The 12,795-nt window shown below is 39.1% G+C and overlaps 1 protein-coding gene across 3 annotated transcripts in view; it reads left to right on the plus strand.

The window, feature by feature from the left end:
* The window catches only part of Vcan (versican), a 98,342-nt gene that overhangs the window by 32,203 nt on the left and 53,344 nt on the right, over positions 1-12,795 (plus strand). For 2 of the 3 annotated variants that reach the window (XM_050119852.1, XM_050119853.1), the window contains exon 6: positions 3,019-3,312. In XM_050119852.1, coding sequence (XP_049975809.1) covers positions 3,019-3,312 — 294 coding nt within the window. Of the gene's footprint in view, positions 1-3,018; positions 3,313-9,478; positions 12,407-12,795 lie in introns of all 3 variants that reach the window. The other variant, XM_050119851.1, reaches the window with a different exon arrangement.

The following is a 12,795-nucleotide window of genomic DNA, read 5'->3' on the forward strand; positions in this document are numbered from 1 at the left end:
TAAATATTCCATTTTCATTCAAGTGGCATGATATGCTCTGTAACTTTTTTCAGTTTTTTTAAGTATTCACAATATTGCGGGCTGGAAAGATGGCTTAGTGTTTAAGACTACTTGATGTTCTTACAGAGGACCAGATTTAGCTCCTAGAACTCACATTTCCTCGCTTACAGCTGGTAGCTCTAGCTTCAGGGACTCTGACATCTTCGGGCTTCTGAGAGAAAATACACACAGAGAGAAACATATACATACATACATGTAAATGAAATAAAAATACATATAAAATGTAAAGTAAATGAAATTAAACCTTGCAAGGTTGGAAATGTCCTACAGATAAACAAAGAGGAAATTAATTAGTCTTGGGATTACAGAAGCTCAACTAGTAAAATCATTCTCTGATATTACAGAGAAAAGGGAAGTCATATCCTGCAAATGAGTTAAATCATTGATGTAAGGTTAAATTTGATGTTAATTCTGACACAGAAAGTTTAGTATGTAGTTCTTGATTGGTGAGTAAAAATGGCATTTCCCCTTTTAACCATTTTGGCAATAACTAAATCTTTATTCATTTTAATACCAGCTATGTTTGACCTTTAAAAGTGGGATCTAGTTATCCTGGGGTCATTGTTCCATATTAGTCATTTTTCTGGCTTTGTTTGTAGAAGTAGAGCTGTCCTTAATGACTGAGATTCTTTGCTTCTGCTGGCTGGCAACTCAATCTTGATAGTCTCAGGGAAGAGTAGTGTTTTCAGAACAGACTGTCAACAATGCAGACAACTGAGATGCCCAGAGTGATGTCAGCTGTGCCAACAAACCAATGTGTTCTAACTTTGAGGGTCAGATGTCGGCATGTCCTCCCTAAATGTGCATCCAATTCCAGGCCAAGCCAGGTGTGATACGAGAAAAGTGAGGCTGTTCAGGAGGACATCTCCCTCCAGTCTTTCTCAAGTTGCTTTGTGCCAAGACTATAACTGAAATTCAATGATTGTTGCAGGTGGCACCAGAATTAATTTTATTTTATATGTTTCTTGAGGAGAATGGAGAAAGATAATATTTCTAACAAGAACAAGAGATGTCATTTATTTAACACATATTACTGAGTGTACCCTGTGTAACTGGTAGAATGCCTTTGATGCATTTAAAACTTATGGGAGTAGGGGTTGCAACTGCAGGAGGAGGGGTTGTCACTGCAGGAGCAAGGGTTGACACTGCAGGAGTAGAGGTTCACACTGCAGGAGTAGAGGTTCACGCTGCAGGAGTAGAGGTTCACACTGCAGGAGTAGAGGTTCACGCTGCAGGAGTAGAGGTTCACACTGCAGGAGTAGAGGTTCACGCTGCAGGAGTAGAGGTTCACACTGCAGGAGTAGAGGTTCACACTGCAGGAGGAGGGGTTCACACTGCAGGAGGAGGGGTGGGCACTGCAGGAGGAGGGGTTGTCACTGGAGGAGGAGGGGTGGACACTGCAGGAGGAGGGGTTGGCACTGTAGAAGGAGGGGTTGGCACTGTAGAAGGAGGGAGGCAGAAGATGCTCCATGTGCATTTATGGATTTAAGATTACTGTTGTTACTGTTTGTCGGTCTAGGGACTATAATAAATAAACTTATTCTTAACCCCATAAAAACAATTTTCTTCCTCTTTATCTTGCAGCTCTTAGTGTGAATTTTGTTTTCTTTTTCTAGTATAAATTTTAGAATTATAGGAAGAAAAACTGATATGTATATTTTGGCCATTTTTCCTATGACTAATTTTTTTTTCCTCATAAAACGATCACATACTTAGACTAATGGCCCCATTTGTTTTAAGCAGTTGGCTTGTTCAATCTGGCTTGAGTCTATTGTAGATTGTGGATCGACATCCTAAGAACTCTGTGTCCTTATTGTCTTATAATGCACAGAGTTAGAGATCGCCTCTGAGTTATAGAAACAGGGCCTGGCTTCTGCAATACTGGCATGTCAAATGTTACTCTCTGCATCTCAATGTTACTCCTTCCTGTTAAAGTTAAATTTATTTAGGTGTTCTTCAATGTTTCCTCTGACTTTGAGCCATTTGTGCTTATATCTTAAAAACATCATTTAAATTGAGTCAAATTATTTTGAAAAAAAAAATGTTGACACTGGTTGCCCAAATAAAAAAACAGGTTTAACTGCTCAAATTTCCAGAATTATATTGCAATATGCTGACAAAAATGAGCAGTTGCCTTTGCTAATTGGATGTAGTGATGAGCACAGCAAGTGTTCAGGATTTGCTTGCTAATCGATCAGCAGGTATTATAGCATATTGATCTCGCCAGGAACCCTGCTGACATTTCTGGTGATTTTGTGAAAATTAGAGCAAGAGTCTTCTTTTCTGGGTAGAGCAAGTAAGAAGAAAGTGAGCAGGGAAGGATTTTCCCCATAGAGCCTATGGTCCCTTTAGCTGTTCAGTGGCACATACTTGGCCTCGTGTTGCTGCGTGATGGTGGCCCAGAAAACTGTTACAGCAACACTGAGTCAGGAATACAAGGCAATGAAGATTTCTTTAATTCTTATTGCTTCTATCCTTTTACAAATCAGATTTCCAGGGACTTTTCTTATCTAGGAGTCTGATCTGGAATAATCTGTTTGGGCAGTAGTAATCCAAGAGAAGAGGGAGTCAGAGAACTACTGACTAATTTTAGGGTTCTTTGAACAGGATGTTGAAGAATCACTTGGAAAGATCTCATTCTTAATGATTTATTAAATGTTATTAGCAAGTGAATGCTCCACCAACCTTTTGGAAGGAAATATATGTAGATATACAGACACACATATACTCATCCACACATACATACACAAACACTTACATAGAATTAAATTTGTGTGATGTATTATTTTTATTATATGGTAATAATAGCTTTCTTGAAGTAACTATGTTTCTACTTGCTTTACCTTATAAGAAGTTGCCTCCTTACTGCACAAAACTCACACATCCCCTCTACATTTCTCAAAATAGGAACAGAGTGAGTAGTAAACCTAAAGTTTTTTCTCCCTCTTCTTGCTCCAGGCGATGTGTTCCACATCACGGCTCCCAATAAGTTCACCTTTGAGGAGGCTGAAGAAGAGTGTGAGAACCAGGATGCTAGGCTGGCAACTGTTGGGGAACTGCACGCAGCTTGGAGAAACGGCTTTGACCAATGCGATTACGGGTGGCTGTCGGATGCCAGTGTACGGCACCCTGTGACTGTGGCCAGGGCCCAGTGTGGAGGTGGTCTCCTTGGGGTGAGAACCCTGTATCGTTTTGAGAACCAGACATGCTTCCCTTCCCCTGATAGCAGATTTGATGCCTACTGCTTTAAACGTAAGTGTTTGATATCTTTCTTAAAAATAGAGATTTAAAAGCTGCAGCAAAGATATTCATTAAGGTTCAAGTAGATGTTGGGATGGATTGTGAATCCTGTACAGTGTGCATGGAATAGAAATAGTTTAGTGACTTAGACGCAACAGACTGGATACCAGAACAAAGGTTAAAACAAGGTAGGGAGTGTGGCAAGTGGTTTGTTCTGAAGGGGATGGGAATGCCAGATTAGAGTCTTCACTGCACTCTGCTTCACCAAACATCACAGAAAATATCCTGGATTCTCATTTCCTATTAGCTGAGGCCTTTAAATGCAGTCTCGCAGTTGGTATAACAATGTTAAGCCAACAGAATCTGAGTTAAGCATTTGAATTCTGTTTATGTTGCCTTTGATATCATTCTCAACAGAAAAAGCAGACAGTTTAAATTTTAGTAACTACAGGTGAGTATTTTTGCTGAAACTGAAAAAATTATGTTCAATTCATACCTAAAAATGAACAATACGATCAAATAATCAATGTAATTCATATATCTCATTTAGCTTTGAGTAACGGAATATGTATCTCTTAGTGATTATTTTTGCTTTTAATTAATTAAAGTACAATATAGACTCTTTGCAACATGTAGCATTAATTAGTTATGCTTAGTTAAGTTTACCTTTTAAAATTAATTTTTAAATGGCATTCATGCTATGCATATTTTGATTTTTAGATATCCTTAAATTACTTTTAAATATTAACCACATTTAATAGTATAATTATAGAGTGTTTAGCTAAACAATAACTAGTTAAAACTTTTATGGTAATATTTACTCTAGGGTTTGTATTATGTCAGCTAAATAACAAATGCTTAGATATTCTAGTAACCTGGTGAGAGTTCGACATTGACTAATAGAGTAATTAAATGTCTATAAGACAGGAAGTGTTTGGAACTAGCTTACTAATTCTTCTTGTTGGAGCAATAGGTAACTAAAACAATTATAAAATACACTAGTTGGTTATTAATTGGTTTTGAGAGTGAAATATGCAGGCATTTTTTTTAGGGAGAAAAAGACAGAGCCACGAGCCCTAGCAGTGTGTCGGAAAAGGTCTTGGATCCCTGAACTGATAGAAGCGTGGAAAGGTTTCGTTCACAGACTTCTGTCTCCCCACTAGGCTACCTCTGCCTAAATCTCAGCTTTAGACTTGCGCCTCTGTTATAGCCATATGTTGTGTATTAGCTTAATTCAAGCTGGCTGATCCATGAAAGGCCTAGCAAATGCTAGCTTTTCTTCTCAGGCATTGAAACTAAAACCAAAGTTTTCCATAATGTTTTTTTTTTAATTAAAAAAACAACAATAATAATGAAAAGTCTTATCTTAAATATAGTCATATATGCATGTATGCATATACTGCACGCATATTCATTTGTGCCAAATTCTGTCATTAATGATATTCATATAAATCAGGTTATAAAATGACTTTCCCCTTAAGTTACTGATGTGATGAAGGAACGGGCTTGGGCTGATGGTGAGAAAGGGATGGGACTGGAAAAGTTCTAAGTGGGGAATTGAGGGGTTGCTCTGACTATCGAACTTCACTAGTTTTTCCTGCACTGCATAAAATTAACAACAGGAAATATAACCACATTTTTTCCTTGAGGGTAAAATGGAAACCCAAGCTTATCTGTAGCCCTAGAGAGTATTATTAAAGAATTTATCCTGGCAGATTTTAAATTCTTATCTAAATAAATTTACATGGATACATAAAAAGAAAAACCCTTCGATTTAAATAGGTTGGCCACATTAAATTTAACTTACATTAAATACAAAAGTGGTTGATATTTATTTTTTCTATTCATTTACATAAATAGAATTTTGGAATAAATTCAGTAATATTTCCCTATGTAAACTGAAGTACAGATTTGTGTTCATTTCTTCTGTCCTTCAGACTGTCATTCCTAGTTTGTTGATCACAGAAGAGGTTAGAAAGTGACAGTGGCAACAGCTTCTTCCAGCTTCTAGTGCATTTTGCAATACTTTTTAATAGGTGTATACTTAAAGATTGAAATTATTCCCAGATGATTTGTCTGATGTCCAATTTTCCTGTGTAGTCCCGTGGTCACCAAGCATACCCTCCTCTGCAGCCCTTGAAGTGGTGACTGTGTTGTGCAGCTGTCTTGTTAAGTTGAAGAAGAGATGCTTGCATGCTGTAAAGCATTGGTTTTGTCAAACATAGAAAGTGGGTTTTTAGGCCACGTAGTAAATAGATAGTTAAAATCTTATTTTGTTCTAATTCCTCTTTTTTATAAAGGCAGTTAATAGCACACATATAATAGCTGATAATGTGCAGATAGAAATTAGCTGGTTAAATAGATTTGAAAAACAGGCAACTAAATGCCATTGGGAGGTGGTGGCGGGGAGGAGGCAGAAATCATTAATAAATAAATAAATAAATAAATTAATTAATTAAAAAATAACCTTTCTAACCCATTCTGTGATAAAAAACTGTCTACTTTCTAATTTTCTTTGGCTTCAGGATTAAAAACATTTTATGAAAGAATTTAGTTCAGAGTTTTGAAATTTCATGTGAAATATCTCCAAATTTAAATGAATCAAAATAATTGAAGACTTTTGAAAATTTCCTAATGCATGTCATTAAGGATCTCCATGTGAGGGAAAATGCCACATTTCCTAAAAAAGTCATTCTAATATTCTTTAGCTCTCACTCTTAGTTTGTTTTTAATCAAAGTTTGAACATCAGAATTTGGACTATTCTTTTTTTTAAGTTGTTGATCAAATTCAAAAAAGCAGCATTGAATATAGTTCCTTGATTGTCTCTCTACATCTCCTCCAACTTGAATAATTCCATTGATGACAGTTATAATGTCTAAACATCTAGTTACCATTTGATCTGGTTTTGTTCTTCTTGTTTCTCCTTCTCTCATTAGATTTGGAACTAGGGTCTAGAGCAGGTTCAAATGGTTCCCCACACTTCATACGCTTTCATGTTTATAATTAGGCTATTCTAATCTATGATCACATCATTGATTTTTTTTTTGTACCCTAAACAACTATATGCCATTAGGTACCAAATGGAATAGTTCTTATTTTGTATTTCACAATGTTTCCTGCTGATTGACAGACTTAATTTACCATCCGATCACTTGTAGAGCTTTAAGCTGGCAGATAAATTGAATCCTACTGTATCAATATGACACATTCCTCACATGTGACCTTCTAGCCGCACTGTGGAACACCCACTGACTGCTCTTGTCCCTTGTCCCTGTGTACACATTCACACATGGTTCCCATATAAAAGACTCGAGTCAGCGTCGGCCATTTCTCCAAAATGTAGATAGTGTAGGAGCTAAACAGGCCGCTATGCTGGTGATACGGGTTTCCATTGTGTTGGGAAAGTCTGCCTCATGTGTCATGATAGAAGCACGGAGAAGACAGTCCATAGGGTGTAGAACACCATAGCGTGCTGATGTGAAACATCTGTGCGGCAGACAGCTGCAAAGACTGCAAGGGAGTACTTGTGGGAAAGAAAGCATGCTGATTTTTGTTGGCTTCCTCAATAATGGCATTGAAAAAAATTAGGAGTTTTTCAAAATCCAAGTGTCTAATGTGAATGAAACTAAGGGAGGGGATACTTGTACAACAATCTAGAATTTTATTCTTCTCTTTAGAATAATCATCAGGAAAGTAATGCAATGGTTTTTATTCTTAGGCTATTTCTTTGTAGGCGGTGTTTTAAAAGATTGTTTCCTTTTTAGGGATGGCTGAAGCAAGTGGCACACATTATCAGATACATGGAGTTTTGATGGCAGTCAGCTGTTAGGTTGATGAGAAAAGTCACCCAACCCCAAAAGGAAGTCTGAGGTTTTCCATTTCAAGTCATAGAATTAATTAACTTAATTGTAAGCAGACTTTCTTAAATAGGACTCTAAAATTATTAAACCCTCCTTTCCCCCTGAAAACAAAGTCACATAAATACTGGCTTTTGTAAGACAGGCACAGCGAGACTCAATGCTCTCACCTTACTGTGCAGCAAGGCTAGAGGAGAGAGACAGAAAATTAGTCATAATTGACAATGACATGTGCTTATTTGATTTAAAAAATCTGAGTCCATTTTTAAAATGCTATAAAAATATTTCCTTAGGATTAAATGGAGAGTTGCTAGATGGAACAGGAGGACCAGATCCACAGACTTTCTCTTGGATCCAGTGCGATGCCACCTTCTCCTAAGTTAATTTCATTGGCCATGAAAAATGCTCTGAGGGGAAAAGTAAAATTACAATTCTGCTATTATTAATAATAATATGATTGAATTTTCTCTAATATGAAAGTGCCTAAGAGTTTGTATTATGTTTCCATGGGAACATTCTCCATACATATTTTTTACTATTTCCCTAAAGAATGCAGTTATAAGACAAACATCAAATCTGGCAGTTAAGTGAGGTAACCGTGATGGAATTTCAGAGGATAGAGAATTCAATTAAAAGAAAACTAGTCAGACACATTTTAGGTCTTTAAGTTGTTCTTGTCAATCAAAATTGACTAATGTTTGTGCCAGGAAATAAATGCAGAAGCAGCTTACTGCTATTTTTTTTTCAAAAACGGGGGTGGGGGGGGAGTTCATATAACACTCTTTTCAAGGTCCCAGTATTCTTTTGGGTTAATTTCTTTTTAAGTATAAAAGGATAAGCACGGATGAATTTTTAAAGAACATATGTTATAGTGTAAATGAACACCTCATTTTCACCAGAACACTGATGTTTTTGGACTTTTAAAATGGTTTGGAGAATATCAAGCACTAATAACAAATCCCAGCCCCTCCCCCAATTAGTACTTATAGCCTTGTTCAGATTTAGGATAAAATCGTATTAGCTTATCATGGAATTCTGACAGAACAGGTGAAGGTTTTAATAGGTAGCCAATTTTGATTCTCAGTGCTTCTTTTTTGGGGGGAAGATCCAGTCCTTAAGAGTTTCCTGAGGCAACAGTTTCGAACAGAGAGGACCAGCCTTACATACATGGCCACTTCATATCATAGAATGTGTCAAGATGGCGGACGCGGGTTCCTCGCAGCAGTTCCTTGTAAATTCACTGGCAACTCATTTTTGATTTTAGAAAGTACTGATTCTTTTGGAAAACACAGTCTTTGTACACTAAGATGCTCAATTTCCTGTGTTGAGAAATACTTTTATTTATAACATTGTCATTTTTATATACAGCTTAAATTTCCTTAACACAGTCATTCTCGATAAGCCTGGAGCCATTATAAAGTAGCCTTTTATAATGACAAGTGTACTTTATGTAGCATGTGCTCACTCTGTGATGATCCAGGAACGCCCCCGCCCCCAGGAATTTGTAGTGACAGGCTGAAGACTATCTTGTAGCTACTTTCTTTACTATATTTGTGTTTCATGCTAACATAAGACTGAAACCAAGGCCCAGGATAAGTACAAACACAGTGTGCAGATCGCTCAGCAAACAGTAGGACTACAGCAAATGCCAAACCAGCCTCTGCCAGACATGCTGTATGGTCTGCTGGCAGCACGCCTCCAGAGTTGAAAGGAAGATGAAGTCAAATGTCCAACACCTGGAACCAAATGAAGAGCCGGTATTAAAAGTTTAATATCCTGTTTTTATGAAAGTCTACACATTATGGACAATGTCATGGTTTATGTGTCACGTGGTTCCATTTGATGTGGCTTTCTGTTGTTTTGCAGTCTGAAACACTCCCTGTCCCCTGAGACACTCTGCAGCTTGATAATAAGGCAATATTTGGAGAAAGCTAAGCAGCAGGGGACATCCGTCCCCAGATAACAAAGCCAAGTTCTCCTTCTAAGTTTTGTGGTGCTACTGTAGATAGTTACAGATAACCATTTATGAAAATTCTGTGTTAGTAGCTTTTTGGCATCCACTTATCTTAAAACACACGATGTTCATTTATTTTTGTGAGAACAATTATTTGTTCAATCAAGTATAAGAACACTTGCAATACAGTACAACTTACCAGTTTATGATTATTAATTAGGTGATCACTTATCTTCTTTTGCATTAATTTCAAGTTTAGGTTTTAGGCTCCTTTATATCAGAGATCACTTGGTCCACTTAAAACACTGGTCATGCAATTCCATATTAGTGACTTGTCTAATTAATTCTTTGAAATTATTTTTTTAGCTAAACAGAAAATATCAGAGGCAACCACCATTGAAACGAATATCTTCGCAGAAACTGCATCACCCAGTTTATCCAAAGAACCACACATGGTACCTGACAGAGCTACACCAATCTTTCCGTTAGTCACCGAATTACCTATCATTACCACATACTTCCCTCCTGCAGGAAATATAGTCAATTTTGAACAGAAATCTGTAGTCCAGTCTCAGGCTATCACAGACATATTAGCCACCGAGTCACCCACACCTGCTGGGAGTACGAAGAACCACTGGGATGTGGATGACTATTCACCTTCTGGGCCAGAACCACTTGGGAAGCCAGATATATCTGAAATTAACAAGGAAGGACTCCAAAGTACAACTGTCATCTCCCAGCATGCTATTGGCTCACAGGATGGAATTACAGAAGATATGCAAACACATGAATCGGTGACACAGATTGAACAAATAGAAGTGGCCCCATTAGTGACATCCACAGAAATCACAAAGCACATTTCTTCCAAGGAACTGCCAGCATCTGAAGCGACATTGGAATCCACAGAAGTGACCCTGGAACAGAAAACTGAAATGTCAACAGTAGGCACCACTCCCGAAGTGGTGACCACAAGTCAGTACGGATTTACCTCGAGAGAAGGCGAGAGTGAAGACAGAACACTGACAGTTAGGTCTGGTCAGAGAACCCCGGACTTCAGCCAAATACGCGAGGTCGTCACGGTATCAAAAACATCAGAAGACACTACCTACTCCCAGCCAGGGGACTTAGAGTCCATTTCAACGTCAACAGTTGTTTCACCTTTAACTACGCTTGACATAGATGGATCACTCATAGATAAAGAGAAAGAACCGAAAACTAATGACAAAGTGACTGAAGATCATTTTGGTCAATCACAGCCTACGACCCCTTCGCCATCAGAGCATCTTACAGAAAAAGAGTTGTCTCCCTATTCTGGTGACATGGTATCAGTAGAGGAAATATCCACAGTTGTTTATCCTTCATTGCAAACAGAAGTGACAGAAGGAAGAGAAAGAACAGAAACACCAAGACCAGAGCTAAAACAGGAAGCGTACACAGTTGATGAGATACAAGAAAAGATCACCAATGATCCATTTATAGGGATAACAGAAGAAGGCTCATCTGGGATGAAGCTCTTTACATCTCCCTCAGAACAAATTCATTTTACAGAACCTTCAGTTGAAAAATCTGTTCCCCCAGCGTTGACAACTGGAAGGTTAAGTGTGAAGCCAACAGAAGCCAGAGATGTAGAAGAAATGGCAACTCTGACTAGATTAGACACAGATGCGACAAAGCCCTCCCGAGATGTTACAGCAGTCCATTTGACCCACAGTACTTCAAATGTGGAAGTGGTCACAGTATCCAAATGGTCATGGGAAGAAAATAATTCAACTTCAAAGCCTTTATCCTCAACAGAGCATTCCCACTCTACAACATTGCCCCTTGTCTTACTTAGCACCGTAGGAACAAAGGGAAAGCCTAAAGAAACCCCAAGTTTCCCAGATGTAGGAGACCAATATACTCTTTTCCCAGATAGTACTCGAAAACCATCAGAAAAGGTTCCCGAGGAAGATTTCCCATCGGGAGAATTCACAGTTCCTTTTCAGCCAGCTCCATCAGTTGGTAGTGCCGATGAGTCAACTTTGAGAGAGTCTACAACTGAAGATGGAGTGCTTCCCACCACAAGCACAGAGGACCAAGTCATCACTGCAACTGCGGAAGGAAGTGCTTGGGGTGAAGATGCAGATGCCTCCAAACCACTGTTTACTCTCCCCCCATTTGCACACACCTCCTATGTGGAAGGATTGGCCTTTGTTAATTACAGCAGCACCCCAGAGCCCACTACTTACATAGACAAGTCCCACACCAGTCCTCTTTCTGTAATTCCCAAGACAGAATGGAGTGTGTTGGAGTCTTCTGTTCCCCTAGAATATGAGGTTCTAGGCAAATCCGATCAAGATATGGTTGAACAGACTCAGCTAGAAGCCACCACGCCTCCTGAGGCTTTGAGAACAGAAGAAACCACACAGAGAGAAAGCCTGGAAGAACTGCTGACTGTAGGGAGCTCCTTTCCTGTTCTCAGTTCTACTGCGGTCATGACAAAGGAGACAGTGGCATTTAAAGAAGAGGGGGAGGGATCAGCATATACTGTCTCTGAAGACACATGGGTGACAGGTTTGGGGAGAGTCCCTGGTTTAGAAACTACTCCAGCTGGAACAACTGAGCAGGGTACATCTTATCCACCCGGTACAATAATGCAGCCCAAAGTGGAAATGGAGACAATGGTACCCCTAGTATCAACCATTAGGCCAAAGGAAGTTTCAAGTCCAGAGCCAGAATTAAAGTATGAAGCAGAAGGTAGTAGACTGACGGAATTTGCATCAACGCTGAGGCCTCTCAGTACTCAAGTCACACAGCTTATGCAGGAACCTACTGAGGAAGGCAAAGCGCCATCCCTAGATGATACAGATTTAGGCTCAGGATTATTTGAAAGACCCGGAGCCACCGAACTCCCAGAATTTCCAATAGTTCCAAGCGAAACCAGTGCCTTCCCTTCGATAGACAGCCTTCTCAAAACTCCACCTTCCGGGCCCTCTTTATTTACTGCAGAACCGCCTGCCGTGGAGGAGCCCAGTGAGAAAACGACAGGTGACATTGTACTTCCTAGAGAATCTGTAACGCAACCCCCTCCCACAACTCTCACGGATAACATAGCTAAGGAAACGGAAACTGACATTGACCAAGAGGATCATGTGACCTCAAAGACTCAGGTAACACAGCCAACAAGACCACCCACTGTGGAAAGAAAAACAACCTCCAAACCTCAGGCATTGTCTACTTCACCAGCCCCGACAGGGACAAAATCCCGCCCTGACATAAATGTTTATATTATTGAGGTCAGAGAAAACAAGACAGGTAAGTCTTTGCTTTCAAGGCAATCAGCATTTTATCTTGAAAGTTAAAATAACCACCATAACAAATGCCGCCATTAGGCGCTGATAACTGGAGTGTCAAAAATGTGTTAGCTTCATGCAGCTGTACAAGAATTGGAAGGCTATGTTAAAGCGTTGGGAAGAATGTTAGCCACAGTTTTATTTTGCAAGTCGTAAGAAGCCCTGCTTTGTCATCTAATACAACCACTTCATCACTGTTGCATCACTTCAGACCGCGCAGAAGCGAGTGTTTTAATTTCAGTGTCTTTCCATACCTTACTACTAAAGTGTAGCACTAGACTGTGCTAACATTCCATTGGTCTGCAGCCATTAACCCCTAGCACTCATGTGTAAACGGCTAAATGACTTTGC

This window comes from Alexandromys fortis, unplaced genomic scaffold (genome assembly GCF_014885135.2).
Source record: "Alexandromys fortis isolate MF-2015 unplaced genomic scaffold, M_Fortis_MF-2015_v1.1 scaffold_132, whole genome shotgun sequence".
Taxonomy (NCBI): domain Eukaryota; kingdom Metazoa; phylum Chordata; class Mammalia; order Rodentia; family Cricetidae; genus Alexandromys; species Alexandromys fortis.